This window comes from Vidua macroura, chromosome 4 (assembly GCF_024509145.1).
Source record: "Vidua macroura isolate BioBank_ID:100142 chromosome 4, ASM2450914v1, whole genome shotgun sequence".
NCBI classification, from domain to species: Eukaryota; Metazoa; Chordata; class Aves; order Passeriformes; family Viduidae; genus Vidua; species Vidua macroura.
This window is the reverse complement of record NC_071574.1, coordinates 28,451,849-28,477,534: the sequence shown is the minus strand read 5'-3', so window position 1 is coordinate 28,477,534 and position 25,686 is coordinate 28,451,849. Positions and strand designations below refer to the sequence as shown.

Genomic DNA, 25,686 nt, shown 5'->3' with positions numbered 1-25,686 from the left:
CTATTGTAGTGAACTCCTTACACATCATTTTTGAGTAGACAGGAAAAGCTTAATAGAAGTTTTTTTTTTTATGTCAAGAGATGAAATGCATCGTCTACTAAACTCTCAAATTTTTGCAGTTATGAATTAGGCCTTAGCTTCATATATTTCTGCAAATAGAAAAAATGCACAAACTGAAAATACTTGTCTGCAGTACTGTCTTACCTGATAGAGATTTCAGAAAGAGAACACAAATTAAAGGATTCCTCTTCCCTTTACATTTCTCTTTGACTGAGCTTTGTACATCTATATGCAGTTTGATTTTGCAGAAGGAGAAAATGGTTTTGGAAGGAAAACTATCTCACTAGTGATCACATATCAATGTTTTTTGAGATTAAGTATTGTTCCTGTTTTATGTCTAATGAAGCTTAAGCACTGGGGTGTGAAATAATAGGTACCAGATCCTGCTGGATGTTCTGTGACAACAGTGAAAGTAGAAATTGTTTTCTGTGTTTCAAAATGAGGCTTTTCTATTTTTTTGGGAGTGAAGATGAGCTCTGGCAGTCAACTAAAGGTTTAATTCTGTTTATTAAAATCAGTGGGGGCAAAGCTGATGCTAAGTGATCCTATTGGGGAAATCTTGTCATAAAATACACAAACTTCGTTGTGGGTTGGTGCCTGTCAGCATATTGCTTTGGTTTCTCATGAGAAATATTTTGAGAATATTGTTGTGCTTTGCCATATATGTGGCTGTTAACTTCAGAGCCATTTGTGCTTCAGAGTTCATCTGTTGAATAATTGTACTTATTTAAACCAAATAATGCTTGATCAGTGAACACCTGCAGCCTGAGTATATCTTGTGACTGCTCCAGAAGAAAGGGATTCAAAAATACTCTGAAGCTCTCAATCAGACTCTGGTGATGTCTGGTAAATGCACTCTGACTTTCACTGTATGGCTGTGTTGAGGAAACCATAGCTTTATCAGCATAGTTGAAGCAATTTAAGTGACTTAATTTAGGATTGTTTTCTGTAGCATTATAGTAATTACTTGTGAAGGAAAAAAAAGAAACCCAGCTTGCTGTAGACATAAGACCTTTCAGATCAGTTTAGGGCAATTGTGAATTAATTTATCTTTAAATCCAGGTCCGAATGCTCCAAACCAAACTCCACTGGTTCTTCTCGAGGATGTACCCAACATCTATGGTGATACAGATATTGATCGTAACAAACACATACACAAAAAGAGGAAACTTGCTGAAGGAAGAGAAAAAACAATGGTAATTTTTGTAGACTTTTTCATTCATAACAGGAATGGCATTGCTACTGGGATTTAGACAACAGTGGTTTTGACATAGATGTAAAAGACATATTTTTAGAGCTACCCTGAATTAGCTGCTTATGACCACAATTTTCAAGCATTTTTTTTCCTAAAGCCAGCAAGAATGAAACCGTTTTGCAGCAGTTGCTGTAGACACGTGTACTGCTGTGAATGCTTTAACCTGAAGGAGTTCAGCAGAGGCACTTTAAAAGGTAGCTATAGCAGTCAGATATTCTACAAGTAAACTTCCAAAGTAATTGACTTTTCATGTCAGTATATCTATTGCTTTAATGGTAGAAAATCACTATTTTATAGAATTTCTCTGCTATAAAGAGAATACAAGGATTTCCTTTGTATTCTGCCACTGTAGGCTTAAATTGAGTTACAAAATGTGAAGTGTGTATGTACTTCAACAGATAATCTGGCTGAAGCTCAGTGGTGGTACACCATGTTTAACAGAATAAGTTTATTTGGGATACTGCTCATCACACAGTGCCACTGAGTTCTTGGTAGCAAAGCAGATAGATCTAACCTTAAAACAAGCTAAGTGAAAAATCACTTAAAGCCACTTAAACCAGGACCGTGGCACCTCTATACATAATTGTTTTCTTTTGTTCAGTGGAACTTCTGTGACTTCAGAGTCCTCTGAAGAAAGTATAAATTAAGAAGTTCATCTTTGTGTTTTATACTGACTTCTAAGCAGAGCTCAGATGATGAAGATCCTTCTGGGAAGGCAAGAAGTCGCCATATTACAGTAAATAAGGCTGATCTTGCAAACTCCATTGAAGTATTAGAGAGTTTCAAACTGGCAAGAGAGAGCTGGGAGCTGCTTTATTCTCTGGAATCACTTGACAAAGGTAAGGTAACTGCATTTAGAATTGCATTTAGACTTCATTGCTCTGCATAGAAATCACTTCTTTTATTGTTAAAATTGAATTCCTGCCATTATGATCCTTAAAATTGAAATGGCTTTGGGTCCTGAGTACTTCTGATAGAAGTTCCAGTAAGAAGCTTTAGTTGTTGCTTTTCTGAATATTTTTGTTCTTGTATTGCATTTCATTCTTGATGCATCTTGGCTTATTCACCCCTGCTTCTCCTGGAGCAGTTGGTCAGTAGTAGGGCTGATAGTGCTCAGTGAGGTTGTGCTGCTTTAGTTCATGATTAAGATCTTAAGTTCATGTGTTTTTACTGTGTCTCTCTTTCTGATAATAACTGGTGTGATAATCTTGAAAAAAATTTCTCTTCTAAAAAGCAGGCGAACAGTACCTGTGAAGAGAAGTTTAATCAAAAAATGAATGTATAGGAAGAGAGTATCTTATATGTGAAGGATTTCATCCTCTTACTGTTTTGATGCCATTTTTTCCATTCCTAAATTCAGCTTTTATATATATATTATTGATGTTTAACCTAAAGCTGTGAAATGTTTCATATTCTCTTTTGCTTTTTCTTCTCTAATCACATAACACAGAGTTCACCAGAATTTGTTTGTCATGGAAGACAGAAACCTGGCTTTGGTTAAGAATCTTTCTTACAGACATGATCATCTACCAGGTAAAAAAACTATTGTATAAACTAGGAAAAAGACCACCATTATGTTGTTCCTCCTTCTAGTAAATAGCAATTTACTTCTTTCTTGTAACTAGTAATTCTGATTAGCCAGTTTGACTGCTTACAGTGTCTACTGGTTTTATGCCTTTTTCCCCTTCTGGGGATAGAACTACACTGTTTGCACCACAAGCTTGGTACCCTGCTTTGGATATTTCTGTCCCAATAGCTGTTGTTTGAATCCAGCTAATTTTGGCATGTGTAAAAACATCTATCTTGGTGTTTTGACCAGTGGATATATACATAGTGTTATGGAAGATAAATGCATTTTATTAGTCTATCAGTGCATTATATTGGAACACAATCAGAGAGAAGAATTTTCAAACAGTAAAAGGTTTTAAAGTGTCTCAGTTAACATCTATACTTCTCCACAAAAATTAGGCTGGCTGTGCTCATTCCAATACCATCTACAGAAGAAAGCTTGGTCTTTATTTTTCCTTTGTGAGTCTTTTATTTTTGCCTCTACTTGTTCCTGAACAAGAGCTATTTCAAACTTTATTAGTCTAAATAAAGTAATGATTAATTCAAGGATATAATTATTTGATTCAGTTACAAATATGATTTTGTAAACTGGCTTTTTAAAACAGAATTTTGTTTGTCTTCTGACTGCCTTGTAAATGGTTGACCCACACACAGTCTTGTACACAACTCATCACTGGAGATTATTAGTTCTGATTAAAATTTTGAAGGCTTGTTACTTGGACACACTCCATTTTGAAAGCTTCCTGTAAGAGAGGTTTTTCTCTGTCTCTCTACCTATTGTATAGAAAAGACCCTAACTTTTTTTTTTTAATATTCTTTTTCAAAGGGACAATACAAAAAAGCAATTAGCAGCCTACATCACTTGGCAGCTCTTCAGGGCTCTCATTCTCCCCAGCAAATTACAGGACAAGGATCTTTAGAAAATCAGAGAGCACTAATCCAGTTAGCATCGTGCCACTTTGCCCTTGGAGAATATCGGGTACGTACAGCATTGCACACCCTGGGCCTTCATCAACTGGCCCTGTGGTTCCCATTTCTCTTTTTCCTTAGAATATTCCTGTGAGCCTGCTTTCAGCAGGAGGTCAAACATAAGCCACGGTCTACTGAAAGATCCGTGCTTTACTGGGAGAATTATACTGTGTGCCACATTAACTGACTGTCCATTAGCAACTCTTTATATATGTGTATAATCTTTTTGATAGTGAAGATTTGGGAGGCTAGTTAAGATTTTTCATGGCTACATGTGTTTGAGTTGTGTGTAAATGTAGCCTTAATTTGAATTCCTTAGCTTTACTGAATTAGTTCCTTAAATTGAGAGGGATTTCTTTTAGATACTGGCTTCATGTGGCAGGTGAAATAAAAAGTAAAGGAACTTCTGTGATCATCTTAAAAAAGAGTTGGTTATTAACTGATGCTATAAGAGACACCAGAACAATATTGTCTGGCCTGACCTCTGAACTTGCTCTACTTTTGGAATAGATATTTTGTGGTTTTAATATTGCAGGAGTGCATGGTGGTCTGAGGTCAGTCAGAGTCAGCACTGACAATAAAGGCTCTGTCTCTTAGGATCTAACATCATCCTAGTACTGCAGGACAAGTGCTTTTGTCCCTTCCACTTTAATACTTTTTCAGTGGAAATGTGATCATATATTCCCACAGAATATATTTCCTTGCTAGGAAATAGCATTGAAAATTCATTGAAATTCCATCATGCTGTCAGATTGCCATTTTCCTTTCTATTTTTACCATGAACAGAATAAATTTTACAAAATTATTTTAAGAATTCATTTAAAAACTTAATCCTTCAAAACAAAATAATTTTTTATTGCAGTTATATCGGTCTTACCCTCTTGAAATGAAGAATGCCAATACAATTTTTTCACAATTAAAATGATGTATGTAGGCTCTCAGAGGTTATTTAGTGACAGCTAAATATTTTTGCTTAGCCAGGCTGTACTGTATATTAAGTAAACTCAAGTTCTAGCAAAGAATTTTGTGATTGTTTTGTCCTTTTGTGGTGTCTGAATTTTTTTCATTATTAACATATCTGAATATTTAAGAACTTTAATTTAAATTTAGCATTTTCATGTCCCTTCTTTTACAGCAAACGTGTGAAAAAGTGCTTGACCTCATGTGCTGTATTTTGCTTCCAATACAAGAAGGAGGTAAAGTACAAGAGGAACAACCTAAAGTCAAGTCAAAATTCAGGAAAGGTATGGAGTTGCTATTACCCTAAACTCAGTGTCAGCTGAATTTTAGTTCATCTGTTCTGGTTGAGTATATAATTATTCTCATTTTGTATTATGAAAATGAAAGTTTTTTATTCCCTCTTGGTTTTGTATTGAGGTTTTCTTGCTTGTACCTTTTGAAGTATATTGGTGGCAAAGTCCTACCACAGGAAAAGAGAAGTGAAGAAGAAAAATTTAAATGTTTCACTTCACATTTTGAATCAGTCATAATTTACATTTAAAGCTTTCCTCCCTACCTGAGATGTGGTAATTTTGGACTTGTTTTGCTCCATCTCAATTTCTTCCAGCCTACCTATTGTGAGACCCCTAAAGAACTGTTCTGTTGCAGGGTCTGATTTGAAGCTTTGGCCATGTACCAGTAGAGCTATCATGCCTTACTGCCTTCATCTGTTGTTAGCTTGTTTCAAGGTAAGATAGCTCCAAGGTAGTTGGAGCTTTCTTGTCGTTAAGGCGTAGTTTATGTATCCTGAAACTCCATGGCCATATCCCAGGGCTGTGCCTCAGTCCTTCTTACCTAAATGGATTAGGGGAGGGTCTTCATTTGGAGAGGGGAGTGGAGTTTTGATGGAGGAGGGTTTGTTTTCTCTTCTTTTTTCTCTATTTGTTTTAGTTTTGAGCAGAGAAGATAGAACAGATCTCAAAATTTTTGTCTCTGTTCAGACTTCTCTTACAGGTCAGTGGAGAGGATTTGGTATTTTAGCTGGAAATTTCCAAGCTACTTTAAAAATGTATTTCATTCTGCCTTAATATATACTTTTAAAAAACTTCTGTATTTGCACAGATCTAAGTGAGATAAATCCTATGTGTTTTTGAAAGCAACATGTATTTCCTGATTGTCTGAATGTAATTTTTCTCCCTGAAGCTCAGAGCTTTCACAGACAGCAGAGATGATATGGCACTGGGCCACGTAGTTGTTCTGCTTCAGCATGAGTGGCCGAGGGGTGAGAACTTGTTCCTGAAAGCAGTCAACAAAATCTGCCAGCAAGGAAACTTCCAGTATGAGAATTTTTTCAACTATGTCACAAGTATCCTTTCTCTAACCAAGAATGTCTTTCACATCCTGTGCTGTAGTGTTGAAAAAGCTGTTAGTTTCCACAGCAGCTCTTTCTCTGAAACATATTCTGTATTTATTTTCATTCTAAGAAAACCTCTTGTAGTAGGCTCAGTACACAGTGGACTGTAAATATGCCTCCTGTGCCCTGGCACTTGAGAGTACCCTTAAGTACAATGCCATTGCATTTCCATTCAGGAAAACAGCAGGAGCTCAGGCTGCTCATGCAAGTGATAGCAATCTTTTCATTAAGAAATACAGGGCATTATGGACAAGGCTGTTAACAAAAAAGACAAAGTGGCACCTGTGCTGCAGAGCTGAATGATTTTGGCTCTTGTTTGTGAAATGCTTTCTGTGGGTAACATGTTTGGGTTGAGTGAGATAATGAGCTATGTCAAAGATCATGCAAAGCACATCTGATTTATCTATTCAGATACCTGACATAAATGTTGATCATCGTACACACAAATGGACAGTTTCATGTTTAACCTAAATAGACATCCCGCCACGGGCCTCAGGAAGCAGGTGGGGGGGTCTGACTCCTATCTGAGACAACTAAATAAGCTGTGGTGTTAAAGGAAAGGAAAAAAAACCACACAAAACAAGCAGCTAAATAAGAGATCAAAATAGCAAAATAGAAAACTAAAAAGGGTGATCATGTGCCACTGTGGTGGCACTTGCTTCAGATGCAGCCTCAGTTTGCACTGCTTTCATAATCTGGAGTGCAGGAAAAGGAAGTGAAACCCAGGGAATTTTGGGTTTTGGTGAAACCCAGGGAATATGTACCTCTAACTACATATGAAGAAACAAAGAAAGAAAAGAAACTAACGGATGTGCTCTTCACATAGAAAAGCCATTTCTTATCAGTTTGTGGAGGATTAGGAATACATGCTGTGATCTTCCCTATCACTTTTACTAATGAGGTACTTCCAATGGCTTTTCAGTTTGACTCTGCTATGTGGCTTCAGATGTGAGGCATAAGAAAGAATGTTCTCAATCATTGTTTCCCTACTCAAATCTTTAACGTTTTCTTCAGATATTGATATGTTGGAGGAATTTGCTTATTTAAGAACACAGGAAGGAGGGAAAATTCATCTGGAACTGCTGCCAAATCAAGCAATGTTGATCAAGTAAGGATAAAAAAGCATTTACTGTTTTCTTTGGCAAAAAAAAAAAGGGAGTATGTTCTGGTTGTCTTTGCTTTCATGTTATCTTCTGGATAGTTTGTCATGTCTTTGAGCTTAAATTTAAGGAGTTCAAACAAGGCCGTGAATTTCTTTTTCTGACTCCTGCTGATCTTTGTATTCTTTTGGGGGGGTTCTTCAGCTTTAATTCCTACCTTTACAGGACTTTATTTCTGAGTGTGGCATTTGCTTTAGAGTGATTGATATTAAAGTGATTACAGTTGTGCTCTTTCAAGTAGACACTTGCACTTTGTAGGAATTCTTCAAATAATTAGGCATGAGTGCAAGGTGTTGTTACTAATTTTGCTGAAGAGTAATGCTGAGAAAAAGCACTATTTTGCTTATTTTTGCAAACAAAATTCATGAAAGTCCACTAAATGATGAAAAATTTCCATTAAAATATAAATTAAATTACATTCCAGCTCCACTCAGCTCCACTCCAGTAGCCTGTTAGAATTAGCAGGTCATCTTATTCTGCTTAGCTTATTACAAGATGCTGAAGTAAATTAATAATTTGGATTAAGTTCCTAGGTGTTCTTACTTGTTCAGTCTTGACTCAAAACTATCTGCTGCAGGGTTTTAGTGGCATAATGTTTTTGGAGTAGCTTGGTCGTTTATGAGAACTTGTAGTATTTTGCTGCCTAAAAGGGGGACTGCTTAAAGTTTGTTGACCACTTAGGGTCAGTGTATTCTGGCTATTCACTAACTAGAAATGGGCTGAAGTTTTCACAATGGGAGCCTAACATCAGACAGTGGGATCCAAATTTTAACTAGTAAATAGATTTTCCAGAGACCTAGGTAACCAACACAAAAATGAGATACTAGGTATAAATAAAGGAAAAGTAGAAATTCAAATACTTAATTATGTGATGGAGAATTTTCTCTTTTAAGCTCTAGATTTTCAAACTCTTACCCTTGCCATATCTCACTGCTTGTAACCAGCTGTATGAAAACAAGCTTCAGGGCATGCTGCACCACATAGGGTGTTAAGTAATAAGCTTTGCCAGCAAGAGGGCTTAGCACTGAAGACTCCATCTGGTAACTTTTACCTGCTGTCTCCATTTCATTGCAGTAGTTCAGCGCTGTTTCTCTTGGCTCCATTTGATTGGTGTGGCCGCAGTTACTTTCTGTTCTGACCCCCTCAGTCAGGAAGGAGGTAGGGAGAAGTGTTTCTAGCAGGACAGAATCCCTCTTTGACCTTCTTTTGATCAGTGATGTTTCCTCAATGACGGAAAGGCTCGTAGAAGCTCGTTTCTTTGTGCTCACTAAGCCCAAACAGTCAAATATCCTGTCCAGCTGGAAAAGCTATGTACAGCATCTTTCATGTGGCTGTGTAGGGCTGGAAGCACTTCACCAGAGAGCCGATGGAAGGGACAGCTGAGGGCGTAAGCCACTGGTTGGAGATGATGTCTACTCCCCTCGTACCACAGGCATTTTTTCAGCTGGACTGGCTGTGAGGCCCAGGGCTGGTGTCACCCACCAGTGTTGACCTGGTTAGCTCACAGCCTCCCCCAGCTGGGGTTTTTGATAAAGTGTGCTGGTGTAGCCCTGTTTCCTGGGACAATGGTTGGTAGGCTCAGTATCTGCAGACTGCTTGCATCTTTCAAAACTATCACCAGTTCTGGTTGGATGAGCTGCTGCACCATCCTCCTATGAATTAGCAGGGACAGCTCAGATGCTGGTCATTCACACTCACAAAGACTCTGAGTTCGACACAACAGGCCAAAGATAAAGCAGTTGTTCCTTTGTCTGATCTTTTCTCAACATAAATGTAGGAATCCTGCATCTTAATGGGTGGGAAATATATTGCAGATATTATGTGTCTTTTATAAGGACTGCTTTCTGTTTGATGACTTAAAGGGCATTTTCTTCTCAGGTGAATTCCTCATTCTTCTTCCAGTACTTTTTTCTAAGTACTTTATTCTTCATAGGAAATTATATTCATTTCTCTGAACTCAGTAAAGCAAACTGCAGCGTGCTTTTACAAAAGATGAAGTAAGATCTTGGTAGTCTGCAGACTTATAATTAGGTTCTGCAAAATACTTCCCTTTGCTTGCATCCACTGTGGGAATGAGAAGGTCCATGGTTTTGGTTTTAATTGGTGATACAGCCAGCTCATTCTGTTTGTGGTGTTAACAAGATTTGTTTTATGAGCTTTGAATCCAGCACCATTAAGTGCTTTTAAACTCCCTTCTAGAAAAGCCAAGTTTAACAGTTATCTGATATTTGTGTCAGTAGGGGCAGTTTAATTAGTGAGGCTAAAGAGGAAAAGAGCACTATGCAGGAAATTGCTGCTTAATATCTTGCTCCTCTTTTTGATAAATCTTACTCTAATTATTAATCTCGTTGTAGCCTCCCTAATGGCCTAAAACTTGATCTGAAAGCTGTGTCCTTCCTTTTACTCATATTCCCATGACAACTCTCCTTAGGGTCAAAGAAGGTTGCTTTGAAGTGAAACAAAGTGTAATTTTTACACTGTGAACATGGGTATGCTTAGTTCTGACTGCAGATCTTGCAAATAGTAGTGAAGACACAATTGCATAGAATCCCTTTTGCAAACATCTGCCACTCTGGGACCAATAACATCTTGCTGGTCCTTTGTATTTTCTGTTTCCCATGTCCATTTTTGCAAATACTGGACTTAGTAATGCAAAGAACTCTTGAAAAATTATCTCATTTGATGGAATAATTGTTGTGGCTATTTTATTTCAGGTTATTGTAGCTGTCTTAGAGTGTTAAATGTCCCATCTTTGACTTTTATAAGCTCTATATCAATAAACCGTAGATGCTAACCCAAATGCCCACCTGTGAGATCTGAAGGTAGGCACCTAAGTCAGAATTACAGGAATCTAACTGCAAGTTTTGCTTCTCTGCTCCCTTCATAGCATCTTTGGGGGTGAATGGTGCACTCACTACTCAGGTGCCTATTAAGATTTAGGTGACATTATAAGAGACTTAGATTAAGAAGCTAAATCTCTTTCTTATATACCAAATTTCTCCTTTCTCATCTCCTTAAGTGGGTATTGCTCTAGACGGAACCTGTTAGGTTATTATCTTGTTCTAGATAGCACACAGAGATAAAAATGTAATTTCCTGGAGAAGATGAACTGTCTTTCAGCTGAGACAGCTTTTGGTGGTTAGTTCCTATGGCCTTGGTTATATATAGGAGGTTGCTCTGAGCGGGCATTTGTGCTCTGGCACCGTACCATGCTCTAAGAGCTGATTTTATATGCAGTTAGAATTTGTAAAGGTGGAAAAGTCCATCTCTGGGCTTACAAAAAGATACTTGGCCAACCTTTGACAAATATCGCCATGTACTCAACCTGGCCGATACCCGCTGTGCATGCACTCAGCTTGAGCTCAGCAGCCAATCCCTTAGCTCCAAGCTATGGGCTCTCCCAGTTTGCTGACGTGCTCTTGCCAGTACTGGAGGGAAGCTGTGGTATCTGCAGTGCTCCTCTGATTAAATATTTTCTGACTGACATGCTTCCTTGGAAGAACTGTGACAGTTCATCATAGTACAACTGTGTATTGGTTCTGCACCTGCTGCTGTCCTTTCTCCTGGTGTAACTGTCCCAAAATATGTGTATATATTTAGACCACAACTGTAGAACAGCCTTGCAATGAAATCTGGGGATATTTGCATGTTTGATGCTGTTAGAGTCCTGCACCCCTTTGGCTGCTCGGTGGTCATACTGCTGTGTGAGCTCACCCTGGTTTTCTGTTACTCCTTTTTTGGAGAGTTGTTTTGCACCAGAGGGGGAGTTGGTGTGTGGGTGTTTGAATGCTGCTATTTGCTGTTTTTTAAAGGACCTCTAGCCCTCCCATGGGGTTACTGCAGCAGGAATTCATACCTGTGCTACAGCCCAGCATACAGACTGCTGACAGGTACCAAGTGGAAAAACCCTGCTCATAGTGTGCTGTGTTTTGTCAACATGTCTTACTGCCCATGGTTTTCAGCAATTTGTTACTCAATATTTATCTTTTTTTTTTAATTTCTTCATTTGTGCCTACATTGCCTGGCCAACCATGTTGTTCTATAATAACATTTATTTTTCTTTTTCCCATAAGTTGCCAGTATCTGTGTCCTGTCAATTTAGTAATCACTATTGAATTTAAACAATAATGCAGAAATCCTCAAAAGTTTTACTTATGTTCCATCATATATTAGCAAGAGCATAATCCTTTATTTTCAAGATACTGGTTCCTGGACCCATTTGCAGCAACTTTTCTTCATTTAGGTTGTTCTGAATTCTGTTTTGTGTTTTCCAGCTGTAATAGAATTCTCATCTTCCCAAGTGCTGCTGGCTTGTTCAGTAGCTGTGGGTTGCATATACTCCTTTAGGCTGTAACTGACCATAGCACTCAGCTGCCAGCAATGTTTAAGACAATAAAGACTGAAAACAGGACTTATCCCATAGCCTCTGATTATACTGGAGTGTTTTCAGTGCAGGTTTGCTTTACTTAGCACAGCTCACCAAGGAACTGCCCAGTAGGCTTTGCCTTTTCCATGTGTTGCAAAGGTCTCTACTAGAGAAGTCTCTTGTCAAATGCCGGACTTCTTTATTTACACAAAAATTGTGTGGTATTGTTGGTGAAGGTAATTCTGAGATGTTTCCATTCCTTGTTCCCAGCATCTCTGTATGGGCACAGATGCCCTCACCGTTTATTTTTTTTTTTCTTTCTGTCTTTCAGTGGGCTTGCTGGGTTCAGACCAGTTCTTCCCTTCTTACCCATGACTCAGGACTCATCTCAGCATTAGCATTATGATTTTCTCTCTAAATTAATTTATGCTGGTTCCTTCAGTCCTGTTAAGGCTCTCGTTTCAGGGCATGTCTTTTTCTCTCCTTCCCAAGCAGGGCTTGCAGGTAGCTGTTACAAAGTCTTGATCTTACTTACCCATTTCTGGACCAGTGCAAGTAAAGTGCTTTGGTGCTGCAGAACATTGTTTTAAGGGCAAGATTTAAGTGTTGAGGCCACTGTAAGGACAAAGAACTGTTCATAAAAATGGCCTTTAATAGGGCAATATCCCATAGGATTCCCCCAGCCAGCACTGCTTTAGCTTGCTCAGTAGCTGGACCTTTGTTCTGTTTGAAAATAAGCCCTGAACTTGTGCTCAGAATAAATGTAACCCCTTGCCTGGTGTCTCGTATCTTTATAAGAGCTGGCTGGCTTCTGCTGATGCAGCCTGGCTTGATTTGGGTTTTGTACTCACTGTGCCCTTCACTAGTCACAGCATTATCAGTGTGATTATAAAGGATTATAAAGCTCCTTCCTGCACTTTGATATTGGTAGAAGATACCCTCTGCTCTTTAGGGTGGCACCTGTGCTTCACCTTGAACTCGAAAGCAAGTTCATCTTTTCACTCTTCTTTCAACCCCAACCATTTATAGAAGTGATTACAGGGAAGAAGTGGCCTGGGCAGCAAAGGCAGAGAGGGGAAAAAAAAATCCTTTCCATAAGCAAGGAGAACTCTCTGCTTGCTGGGTTAAGAAAATAGATTTTCCTGTTATCCAGAAGATTGACATTATTTCCCCCTTCAGCAGTCAGTCAAAGCAGTGAGAACATATATTTTTTTGCAGCTTCTAACTGTTGAAAGACTTGTAACCTACTAAACATGATTTTTAAAAAATAGCATAGCACAAGCTCTTTGACTCTCATTAAATAAACTCAGATATGGACCATAAATATATAGTAAGTGGCACACAGTACCTTTTAAAAGACTGTAGTTCACTAGGTAACCATGATTTGATTTTGTCTGTCTCTCTTTCCTTCACGGCTTAAGGCACCACACAGTTACCCGGGGTATAACTAAAGGAGTGAAGGAAGACTTCCGCCTGGCCATGGAGCGCCAGGTCTCGCGCTGTGGGGAAAATCTCATGGTGGTCTTGCATAGGTTCTGCATTAATGAGAAAATACTGCTGCTGCAGACTCTTGCTTGAATGGACTGGATCCTGATGCAGTGTCTTTTATGGAGAGAGGGGAAGGCTCTTGGTATGAACAAACAGCATAGCAGTGGAAAATCTCTTGTTCAGAGGGTCAAGAAGTTCCCTGCAAGTTACAGGTTCTGAACTGCTTGATTTCTTATGTGAGTAGATCAAACTTTATAAATAAAATGTTGTTTAAGAAGTCTTTGTAATATCCTATTTGTTTTGGGTTTGTTTTTTTTTTTTCCATAGCATTATACTAAGGTGTGTGTCATAGTTTTTTCCATCTTTACACACACTCAGAGAACATAGCAAGGTATTTCAGGTTTTTTATTAGCACTGATTTGGAAATCACAGCATGAGTGAATTTCCAAAAACTGTTATCTTACACTGAATTGGTCTGTTAGGTCTTCCTTGTCAGCAGAATTCTATCTGTATTGCTGGTTTTCAGATGCAGGGTCATTAATTAAATTCATGTAGAAAGAGGATTGTTTTGATTGAAATTTGGTAATATCTAAGTGATTATGCAAAGTCAGTAAGAAATGACCTTTCTGCACTCCTAGAGTGTAGCACATGAAACTCAGACCTCATCCATGCAAGAGGTGTGTTACACAAAGGCCCAGAACATGCACAGATGGGCTGCTAAACCTGTAGGAGCAGCCTGCTGATTAATAAGCCAACAGAAGAGATTTTAGGCTTCAGCAGGATCCTAAACCTAAGGGTTTAGTTGAAGAAATGGGAAAAACACAATGAAGCCCTATCAGCAGAGAGCACCACTAGGCTGTGACACAGAGGTGCCCCTGAGCTTTCCCAGATAGTCACTGGCCAAGTTAAATGTGTGCCAGTAGCCAGAGGGGACAGGCATGCAAGAGATGCCAAGGATATATACAAACCCCAGACCACCTGAGTTAGGGGGTTCTGTGTCACATGCAGGGACTGTTACACAGGCCCTTTCTGGTAACCCCTTGCAGTCACCATCACCCATGCCTTGCAGTTCCTTCCATGAACACCATCAGGGTGTCTTAGGCTGCCCAACTGTTAGGGTATGTTCAACTTCTCTGTATGAAGGAGGGAAATCAGTAAAATATTTACAAAAGATAAAAAACAGAGAGCAACTGTAATAGACTAGTAAGTTTTTGTTAAATAGGAAAATACTGTCCCTTAAGTCACTTAAAAGTCTCGATAATGACTTCCATGGCACTGTAAACTTGAACTAGTATCCCTTTTTAGTAATACAGCCTGAGTGACAATATTTCAGGCTAATCAACCATATTTCAGGCTAATCCAATTGCCTCATCAGAATCTAGGCCTGCTAGACCTTGACCACCTCTATCAGATTTTCCAGAATATCCTTCTCCTGTAAAGTATATATGATATTATGACCCAAAGAGTTGTTGCAGTGAGGTTTTGAATCAGATGTTCTGCGTGGGATTGACTGTCTTGCATCTTCCACTTAAAAGGGAAGTAGTTTGCAAACACTTGGTGTCCAATGTATACCAGGATTGAGTTCATTCCTAAAAGGAAGCACAGGTTATACCATCAGAAAAAGCAGGTATGGGCTTGCTTCAGAGCAAGCAGGCAGAGGTGTGCCAGGCTTATAAAAGAGTGTAGCACCAAGACAACAGCAGTTAATGTCATTTGCCCCAAAGATACTACACACTGTTTTCAAATACAATCTGAGGGGTTCTCTCCTCCAAAACATTTATTAAAAGAAATACAAACAACCTCTGTGCTAAATTGAAAATAAACCAAATCAGTATGCTGCAATTATATTGATAAGGAGAATAATAACAGTTACTGTTTTCAGGGTGAACGAGTGCCAACCAATCTGGTCAGATCTGCTGCCTTTACAAACAACTGCTGACTGGCTTTCAAAGCTCTGGGGTTTCTGGTAGGAGGTATGATACCCTGCTATCACCCTGCCTATTTTCCTACCCAGACAACAGGGACCAAAGCTGCTGAAAGGTCCCCTCTGCTGTGGCTTTGCATTCTCTACTTGTGTTTGTTCTGTGCCCAGTGTGGTTAAAACCACAGTGGGATACTTTGGGAAACACATTTATCTAAATTCACAGAGACACAACCTACACAGCTGCCCAGGGGATTTAGTCTTCCACATCTTCAGAAGTGGTATTACTCTGTTGACAGGCCTTTGAGTTTCCCATTAGGTTACACAAGTCTCAGCAGTCCTTTCCAAAACCAACTTTGAACAGCTGTGGTATTTTGCTTGGTACTAGGCAGCTGTTCACTGGGACCTTGTTTTGATACCAAACTCAGAACAGTCATTAGGCAATAGCAGCTTTTAGCCCTCATTTAAAGAATTGATTGTCCCTCTCTCCTAAATATCTGGTCTCAAGTGTCCCAGTTCGATGCAAAGGTTCTGCGCAACTTAATAATTCTGGAATCCTTCAGGTTACCTCAGTCTAAATCCCTACTTTCTTACAGACAATGGAAGCTCAGAAAACAAAAGGATAGTATCAGTGCAGAAAGAATCATAAGGAATATGTCTCCTGATGTGTTTTACTGACCTGGGTATAAAAATGGAGCACCTGACCACCATTTCTTGACATCCACAAGGTAATATATCAGCAATAAGAGGATGAAGGCAAAGCAGCTCATGGTTGTCACATATGATATTGACCTACAAACATTTTCAGTAGAAAGAATAATATTTAGAGAACTATATGATACAGATCTCAATGTACAGAAGGTAAAACATTCTCTGATCTAAATCAGTACTTTAACAAAATCATATGAAATGTTCCATCTCTTTGCTTACCATAAGTTCTTGTTTATGGGAATAAACCCTTCTTCTTTAGAACATTTTGTCAAGATAGCAGAAATAACTCCCTGAAATAGAAAGTCGGTAAAGTTTATATAACCACTGCAACATGTTTCAGAAATATTTGCATTGCATTAAAATACATGTCTTTTAAAGAGCTACATAACTATCAGACTTACCATTACTATGCCCCATATGATGAACCGACTCATAATTTGTTTGGGCTGGTCCTTGTAGAACAAAGTAATTTTTCCTGCCTTATAAGAAATACAAAAAAAAAAAAATAATGCCCATTAATGTAACCACATTTCAAGAGCCAGATATATTTTCCACCAGCTACCTGTGCTAAGACAGAGACCACAAATGGGATTTCTATCAGCCAAGTGGCTGAAAGGCTCAAAATGAGGACTCTTTGTAAAGAATGGACACACAAGGAGAAAATATGTAAATGCAACCCAATCAGCAGTAGAGGTGCACCTTTTCTCCCTTTCTTACTATGTTAACTGAGGAAGGGGACAAGCATCTTTATTAGGTCAACACAACATAAGCTGAGCTCCCTCTCCCTCAATAAGGATTGCATGAAGGAACAACACCGGAGCCAGCCCTAAGAGCTCCACAGCACCCCTGACCTGCCCAGAGCACATGCTTTTTTTCATACACCACTAAGCAATGTATCCTGATAATTCACTCCTCAGTGTAACACTTCTGGTCCAAGCTCTGCCTCACAGATAATCCAAATCAATTTTTACCTAGTGCTACATGTGGTAACATTCCTTTCCCAGCACAAGAGTTCCAGTTTGGTTCACAGCTGCTGCACTGTCAGAAAACTCAGCAGAGCATCAAAGCTGCATCAAAAAGTGCCATACTTTAAGCAGTTGTGAGCTGTGAGCTTTTGGTGTTGGTAACACCAGTGTGAAGCCCTGCATCTCTCTTGTCAGGGAAGGTGAGCACACAGCACCTGTGCAAAATGGTTGTCACTGCACGACAAGCAGAAAATCAGCAAGGGGGAGCAAGTACACCTGCAACTTTTGAAACCCTTACAATGAAGCTATGAAGTTTGTGTGTCTCAGCCTTATTTTCCAACATATAGAGCCAGCCTACTACCAGGATAAACTCAACCTTGAAACACCAGGTGGCTATTTTGCGAGCTTATTGTGTCCATCCCTTACACAATCTGAGACGAAGTCTTAGTGTATCTAATGCAAGCTACTGCTACGTTAGCTTCCACTTCTCTGGCACTCATCTCAGGCTGTCATCCGAAAAGCATTGCTCTGAAAAAGGTTTTGTTAGAACCAGTCTCAGCATTAAGTAAAGAAACCCAGTTGCCTCCCCACTTCCAAGTTTGCTTCAAATCTTCCCATTATAGCATGCAGCCAGAAAGAAAAAGAGGTACCTGCAGTCCCAAAAATGCCATAACAATGCTATTTATGGTCCCCAGGATCCCTTCAGGATCATATGGCATTGTTGATTGGTAAGTCACCTTAGAGAGAAAACAGCTGTTACAGAGCACCCAAGCAACCAAACTCCTTTCTTTTTAAATCCCCCTGCGCATGTAATTCCCAAGCCACTCCTGACATACTGCAAACCAAAAACTACTTACACCTGAAGAGGGATGTTGATACATGTGCTTTTCTCCAAGAATCAAACGGTCAATGTAACCAGCTGCTCCTCCAGTGCAGTTGGGATACTTTCCAAAGTCCCCAATGCCCCCAGGACCAAGATAGCCCCTAGGACAGAGGCAGAGAGGTTGTAGCACAAAGTGTTGTTACAGTCAGCTGCACAGCAACTGGCCCACTGACCCAGCACACTAAATGCTCGATGTTCTCCCAGGCTAGAGGCACACAGTAATGGCAGTACTGGCTGCACACAGACCTCAGGGAGATTTTAATCCTCTTCTTTAAATAGAAAGGAAGAATGACATCACCTGTGTAACACCTGGTACTTTAATACCAAAGTAAAGAAAGTTTTTTCACATGATGTATGCTTCTTTTAACCCTGCTGGCCTGAAAGCTCTTCCCTTCATTCTTTCCCTATGGCTAATGAAATGTACCTTCTACTCAGTAGAAGAGAACCAACCTGATACCCACATTAAGTTGTCCGAGTGCACGGTCTTACCTAGGACAGTCTGGCACTGGTAACAAGAAGGTCAGGCAGAGCCAAATTGTTTCTAACACCAGAATAAAAATCCACTGTGGCCAGTAGGGGAGAATATCCTGCAGAGCAGGGAATCGTCCTTCCTGCATGAGATGTAGGGAGGGGGTGTTAGCTGGCAAGTAAAAACCATACCCTTGGGGACAACCTGTACTTCCTGGCAGGCAGTCTTGTACCCCAGATACAAGAGGGAGATGTCATTACAAAACTGGGTTCTACCAACAAACCTTTCATCTTCACAAGCAATTTCCAGACACTTAGTTACTTGGGGCAGGGCGGGGGGAAACAAACCAAAACAAAAGCCCTTAATGTTTTTTAACTTGGAAAATATCAAAAGGAATTTTGATTCATGTATAGAATGAAAGCCTTTTGGTAAAACAGACTCTAGAAAGGCCAAAACCCAATATTACTTTCCCCTGCTGTGAAAAATCCTTGCCAAAATTAACTGGACAAAATGCAGACTACAGGATTCAGCATAGAGATGCCTGTCCCAGGGCTTCCTTGGCAGTGGAAAAGTCATCAAAAGTGTCTTGGAATGCCTGTTTTTAAGCACTATCTGAATGGATTGTTGAAATCCTCAAATGTAGTAAAGCTAGATGTGACAAAATGCAGACTGCGACACTGAAGGGGGCATATACCCAACACTGACCCTTGCCAGGTCACACTGCACTACACATCAAGTAAGATGTTACATGTTTTCTTGTTGTTTCTCATGTGTTCTTTTTGCCCAAACAAGAGCAAAGGCTCCCAAACCCTGCTCCAGTTCAGTTGTCATCTCCCCACATAACTCACCCAGGTCCCAGTCTCAGCTCTTGTAAACAGAAGTTCAAGAGCAGCAACCACCAGGTATGTGAATCCCAGCCTCTGGAGCACCCCTGGAATACGCAGATTATCCCACGACACTGGAAGACATGCAAGCAATGTGGAAGATGAGCAGAAACAGGCTCTGCTGTAAATACAAAAGTGACCCTTCTTCAGGGAGAGCTGAGATCCACTGCACCTGCGGGAACAAGGGACATCTCCACTCTGCCATCCCAATTTTCTATACATCAAAATCCTGGGAAAGTCACTAAGACAATAAACAGTGGTTGGCACAGAGTCTAACAGAGATAATTGCATCAGTGCAGAACTGCACAGCACTCCACAAGATACCATCCAACTGTTGACACAGTTTTTGCAACAGCCCAGCCAAGGAGGCAGGAGCAAGTTACAGAAATGCAAGGAAGAGAGCAAGTTCCACTCACAAGGTCCAAGGCAGTAATTGGGATTCACAACTATGATTCCCAGCAGGATTAGCACAAAACTCCTCCAGATGATTTTTCTAAGAACCTTCCACTTGGAACTTCCCCACCTCAGCATGGAGCCCAGTGCCAATGCTACTGATGTCCCCATGATGAACACAAACCTGGAGAACAGAGCAGATGGGAAATGGAGCTGACAGATGTCTCATAACATGTATGAGTAACAGCAAACACTAAAGCTGGGAGAGCGGCCTGCATTGGCCCAACAGAGATGCATGCACTGAGTGAAACTGGGTGATTTTATTTCCTCTGAGTGCTAGGAATTTCCAGGCTACTGAGCTTGCACTATGGGACACTTCTACCTTTTTCAGTGGTCAGTTGAGGTAGGGTTGTAATTGCTCTTTTTCCAGCAATTCATATGCTACCAAAAAATTCCATTACCCAAAATTAAATTAGCATCTTCAGAGCAGTCAAGCACCAGCTTCAAATCTTTGATTCAAATTCAGAACTGACCCTCTCCTCTAGATTAGGTTCACAGTCCAAGTCCAGCTCCCTACTCCAACAGAAAACTACTGGTGTAGAGAAAAAGCTGGTGTGGAGAAGCATGTTAGGGGCAGATGGAATAATTGCTTCCCCATAAGACCATTCTTTGGTTATAGAAATATTATCTTAATCCAAAATTTACTTGGCTTTTTTAATCTATGGATAGACACCAGTCCAGCTTCCAATCTTGCCAGACTGGCAGCTTTTAACACAGTGGCATGGTGTTGAGCTTCTCAGGGATACTGCACTTCCACTGGCAGTGTAGCCCACGGCCTTGTGTGTGGGAAGAAGGAGAATATGGGGCACCAAAACCACTTTGCTCTTCTACTGGTTCATAAGGGTTATGTTGTTATTAGTAGGGGCAATTGTATTAACTGTTTAACACAAATTCATCCCTCCAAATACATTTCCACATGGAGGCAAGGTGCACACAAAGTTCCACTTATGTTTAATATAAAGAATCACTTGATACAAAAACTATTCTTCAGGAAAACTTACCATGGAAACACCAGATCTGCCACTGTTAATCCTACAGAGAAATACAAAGGAGCATGTTATTTACCTTGAACCCTCCTCAAATTTAACAATATTACTGATGATTTTCTAGAGGAATTGCAGGCTGCTAGCAATTATTCATGTCTCAAAATCTAAAACAGGTTACAAACAAAACCTACAAAGAGCTAATCATCTTACTTCACTGCATTTGCCACTCTTCAAGAATAGGGTCAGAACTGATTGCTGTGCCTTGGGAAAGATTTCAGGGATGGGATCCTTGCTATTTTCCACAAGGGCATTACAATGCTTGACTTCATCCCCATCAGCTTACCAATCCAGGCATTATGTTTTTACAGCACTGAGCTGTAAAGCAAGCATTCAGCTTGACTGTGGTCATTAAGCAACACAGGAAAGTTAAAGATATGACCCTGTATCACAAAAGAAAATGTTGCACACAAGACTGTAATGTGAAACCATCCTGTCACTGCATGAGGAGGAGGACCATACTCTGCTTTGCCCATTTAGCTAACAGGCAGATTCCCCGCTGAGGCAAACAGCACAGCACCCCAGCCTTTGGCTGAGCAACAGCTCGCTGCAGCAGCTGCAACACCAACCATTTCTAGACACGGCTGCAGTTAAAACCCAGTGCAACTGTCTCAATTGTACTTTACCATTCCAGCTCTCATGTTTGAAGAACCAGTATTTCCCTCCTCCATAGTTCACAAACACCATAATTACAAGAGAGAGCCTAAAAAGACAACAAAACCACAAAGTATCACATGTCAATGAAAACCATATTTATGAATACAAAGTTAATGATTACTACTCCCACTAATGCATTTCTAACTCTGAGATTTTATTTATTTTATTTTTAAAGCAAGATTTCCAAGGTTTCCAGCTTTACCAACCAGTAAGCCATGTTTCAAAAATCATGGTGGTGGTGAACCAAAGCAAGCTCCTTTGCATAGCATTTTCACACTGAACACCTTGTTCTTTTGCATCCTCTGCCACAGCTTTGACGTTTCCTCAAATTAGATAAATTACAAAGTATTTTGGAAACTCTGAGAATTAAAATCTTGATTAACTCCAAGTAAAACAGACCACCTTGCACTGTCCATCTTCTATATGTTGCCATGCACTGTCAAATCACCACTGGAAAAGTCTCATTCCCCTTGGAGCTGCTTTTGAGCAAGCTCTTACGCTCACCCTCGGAAGGTGTCAAGGGAACGCAGCCGCTGCCGAGAGCCCATGCTCCATGATTGCGGGGTGGGATCACAGTTAATGGAGTCTGTGTTCGGGGATCCGAGCTCCTTCGAGAACAAACCAGACACATGAAGAGCAAGTCAGCAGCTGCACCAGCTGACTAGGGAACAAAGGATAGTAAACTGCAAACTTTCACACACACTTTGTCTCTATTTCCCCTGTCTTTCTTTTGTCTACTTCTAACCTCTTCCTGGCTTCACCACATTGCAATAATGCTTGCAGATGCTCCAGACTCTACCTTTGACCAGGTAGAAACAAGAATGCAGTGAAATGAGCCTGTGCTTGAGACTCATTAGAGCTGGGTCCCCTCCAAATCAGCCAGAGACTTGCCAACACTCTGAGTACTGCATTACAACAGAGCTGAGCAGATCCAGTTACTAACTCTCAAACAGGACCCCCCCAAACCCATCAGCACTTGTCTGACACCACAGAGAGACTGTTTCGAGATTGCTGTAGTGCTCTGCTTCCAGGTCTTTTGATTTTAGACAGGTTTGGACCTCTTCGATATGAAGCCCAGACTGTGATGAACTATCTACATTCTAGTACAAAATAAGGATCCCATAGAAATGCTGGTTCTAGGGGTGTCAGAGAAATTCTGACTTAATTTTTTTTCTAAATTCCTGCTGTGCTGGAAGCAGCAACGAAGGCTGTGATTTCCCTTACACTGACTATGTTAGAAGGGAACAATATTTTCACCAACACATTAGTTTCAAGGGAAGTAAAGAGGACACAAAACTGTATGTTCAGAACTTGCAAGAGCTTTACAAGGAGTCCACTACACTTGCATGGAAACTCAATCTAGCACGCTCCATTGACATAAAATTGCCTGAGATCAACACAAGATTTGCTAAGGGAAGCACACATAAGGGGAAGATGACTAGTAATAAACAAGTCCCCAGATGTCCAGATAGTGTGTGTTTCTCAGATGCAAACACTACAGAATGCAAACTAAAGATACTGTGGTCACTCACGGAGTTAATCATACGATCAGTTGCTCTGGGATTCAGTTTCTTGTAAACCCAGTTTCTGACTGGATCAATTCTGAAAATGAATGTAACAGTTTAAAACACAAAACAAAGCCAAAAGTACTTTATAATTAATTTCACCTTTATAGAAGTTATTTAGCAGAATAAAACAGAAGTTTTGACAGTTCCTATTTCTGTTTTTACAGCTCACATAGGTAATACTGAGATTCAGCCAGCACCTAGCATCTCAGTTAAGTCCAGCTGTGAAAATACACTGACACAAGCTCATGTTTGGGGTTTTATTCTCGGGTTGCTTACAGGCAAGCATGACTTACACCATTCAGTAAAGGGTAGAAGGTTGCATTTGTTACACACACTTTGGTCCCACTGCCTTGGATTACTGATTCAGAGCTAGACAAGGAACATCAGGCTGCAGCAGGTGTGTGTGAGCTTACAGTGAACATCAGCTGCTCTGCACACAAACTACCAAGGCTGCAAGATATCCCTCGAGTGAAATCGCATTACTCTGCATTTCTTGCTACATGTGCCACAACGTACACATGGCACCTGATAACAGGATCTGATCTGCAAGCAGGGCTACAAGTGGGACTCCAAAGTATTGCCACACTGAGATGTGTGGTCTTAAACTGGTACGTGCAAGGAGGAAGTTCACTTACTTCATTAGAAGGCGCCCAGCAATCAGGATAGCAAGGATCCCCATGTAAACCAGGAAAGCAAAAAGAATAGCTACATGAAAAGAGAAGAACACAACTCTATAAATGATCTAACAAAACCATTCAGGGGCTTGGCCAAGTGTGACATAAACACGACACAAAGCCCAACTCAATGATCATCATCCCACCTTCTCCATGCAATGTACATCCCAGAGGAAAATAAAAACCCACAGCAAAACCCCCAAACTACCCAACACAAAAGCAGGTTAGTTTCAAAGTACAGCTCAGTGACTCCCCATCTCAGCATAAAAAGAGAAAAATAAAACCGCATTGCATCGCAAGACACTAGTGAGAGAAGAGCTGTGATATGTTCTGAAGAAGGAAGTAGAGATTTAAAAACAGCTTCAACATGAAAAAGATAGGAGAAAGGGCAATACACCTTGTTAGCAAGCATGGAGAACTTTTCTTTACAGTTAGGAAACTGGAAGAACTGAATAATAGTGTAATGGAAAAGAACAGACATAGACAAGAGTCTGAAACAGTCCTGGATAAGAGATGAACAAGAAAGAAAAAGGTCAGGTTCTAAATTAAAAATGCAACCAACAAAAATCCAAACAAACACTGTGTGAGTTATTTCCCATTTTATGAGAGAAGATAGAGGGAAGAAGAGGGAGGATTCTGTGTATATACAAAAACATGCAGGGAAACAGGAAGTAATATTTCCCTCCAGACACATACCCACTGATTTTTCTGTACTAATGTCTGCTGAAAAAATGTTGTAGGCAGACAGGATATCATGTGAAGAGGCCTGATCCTGGTCAGGGCCTCAAGACAGGTGTATAAAACATAAGGAGGTAAGGATGTCGAGAAAGAAGAGGAGCAAGCCCATGACAACTCTTCAGCACAGCGTGAGTGGCTGGTTCTGCTGGGAGACGTGGGTTGTAGAATGAAAGGGAAAAGAAGAGCTCTACATACGGAGGTAGCTGTTGATAGGGCCTTCATTGATGATTAGGTCACAAGAAACTGTCTGGGTGCTTGTACTTAGGGTCTTTACCACAAGGGAATAATTGCCAAACTCTCCAAAATGATACTGAATCCTGCAAATGATAAAGGAAACAAAACTCGTTGAGCCACGCCCAGTACATGCAGGTTCCACTGCAGCACTTAGGGGGACTGTCAACCTGAATGCTTTAGGAAAGGCAAGCCAAAAACTTGGACCAACACTGTGATCTAACACAGAACTTGCCTCTTCCAAGCATTTCCCTCCCCTAGCCCAGCACCAATCCTTTATCACACATGCACTTCCATCATTTGTCGTCTTGAACTAGAGACTCCCTGCAAGAGAAACCAGGTGCTTGCACGCGGTGCCTCAATGAACACCGTTTTTGCTCCTGCTTACACCTAGATCCTTTCAGCACAATTCCAAAGTACACCACTGTTACAGCAGTGGGGTGAAGACTGAGCTCTAGGTCTAAACAACTGGGAAAAAGGAGATGAGCAGGCAGTGAAGAGGCACATGGCTCCAAGGGGAAAAAAAAAACAAACCAAAAAAAAAACCAACCAAACCAGCAACAAACCAAACGAATACAAATATAGGATAGAGCTAGCCATGTATTCCCTGGGGCTGGGACACCTACTTGCAGAGATCTCTGTCACCCATAGAGCTGTTGAGCAGCAGGGTGAGTGGATGCTGCGTATCAACCATTACCGACGCCGTGCCTGGTTTTCTCAGGCTCTCGTTGCTTGGTGGGACAAACGCCAGGAACTGATACAAGCACTGTGGAAGAAGAGGGTGAAGGGAGCTCATTAGTGCCAAAGGAGAGTGAAAGGGAGTTCTGCCTTGGATGGTGGCAAAGACAAGGAAAGATGCCACGGGGCTGGAGCATCTCCTGCTGCGGGAGTTCCCTGCGTGCTGCTCGAAGGTAAACCGAAGCGAAGCGACCTGACGAAGCCAGGGGGAGACGCCGGAGAAGCCAAGCAGCCCCGCCGCTGGCCGGGCTGTCAGAAGCGGAGGCCAGGCGGTGACCCCCGCCCGGCACAGCCCCTCACCTGGTGGCAGGAGCCGGAGCGGGCGGCGAGGTTCAGGCCCGGGGCGGGCAGCTCGTTGCGGACAAGCAGCAGCGCCTGGTCCATCCGCCCCGAGCGCCGCCGCTCCGCCGCCGCCGCCCCGCCGCGGGGCCCCGGCGCGCCCTGCCCGTCGGGCTGCGAGAGGCCGGGCGCCATCAGCAGCGCGCCCAGCGCCGCCGCCACCGCGGCCACCAGCCCCGCCGCCGCCGCCAT

At 41.0% G+C, this 25,686-nt stretch overlaps 2 protein-coding genes across 9 annotated transcripts in view; one reads left to right on the top strand and one right to left on the bottom strand.

Annotated features, from left to right (window-relative positions):
* Positions 1 to 15,845, top strand: part of INTS10 (integrator complex subunit 10) — a 23,538-nt gene extending 7,693 nt beyond the window's left edge. For 2 of the 8 annotated variants that reach the window (XM_053975696.1, XM_053975700.1), the window contains exons 9-18: positions 1,123 to 1,256; positions 1,998 to 2,154; positions 2,766 to 2,848; positions 3,711 to 3,863; positions 4,989 to 5,097; positions 5,462 to 5,541; positions 5,996 to 6,158; positions 7,221 to 7,314; positions 11,179 to 11,256; positions 13,154 to 13,514. In XM_053975696.1, coding sequence (XP_053831671.1) covers positions 1,123 to 1,256; positions 1,998 to 2,154; positions 2,766 to 2,848; positions 3,711 to 3,863; positions 4,989 to 5,097; positions 5,462 to 5,541; positions 5,996 to 6,158; positions 7,221 to 7,314; positions 11,179 to 11,256; positions 13,154 to 13,310 — 1,208 coding nt within the window. In that variant the 3' untranslated portion in view covers positions 13,311 to 13,514. Of the gene's footprint in view, positions 1 to 1,122; positions 1,257 to 1,997; positions 2,155 to 2,765; positions 2,849 to 3,710; positions 3,864 to 4,988; positions 5,098 to 5,461; positions 5,542 to 5,995; positions 6,159 to 7,220; positions 7,315 to 11,178; positions 11,257 to 13,153; positions 13,515 to 15,102; positions 15,687 to 15,737 lie in introns of those variants that run through there. The other 6 variants (XR_008436754.1, XR_008436755.1, XR_008436753.1 and 3 more) reach the window with 6 other exon arrangements.
* Positions 13,608 to 25,686, bottom strand: HGSNAT (heparan-alpha-glucosaminide N-acetyltransferase). Its single transcript, XM_053976663.1, has 17 exons — positions 25,456 to 25,686; positions 25,044 to 25,183; positions 24,382 to 24,503; positions 23,410 to 23,479; positions 22,739 to 22,808; positions 21,711 to 21,814; positions 21,176 to 21,252; positions 20,508 to 20,538; positions 19,470 to 19,630; positions 19,018 to 19,127; positions 18,190 to 18,311; positions 17,675 to 17,801; positions 17,468 to 17,554; positions 16,254 to 16,331; positions 16,072 to 16,142; positions 15,821 to 15,933; positions 13,608 to 14,809 (listed from the first exon to the last, which is right to left on the bottom strand). Exons 1-17 carry the CDS (start codon positions 25,684 to 25,686, stop codon positions 14,628 to 14,630), a joined length of 1,896 nt encoding a protein of 631 aa, XP_053832638.1. The 3' UTR covers positions 13,608 to 14,627.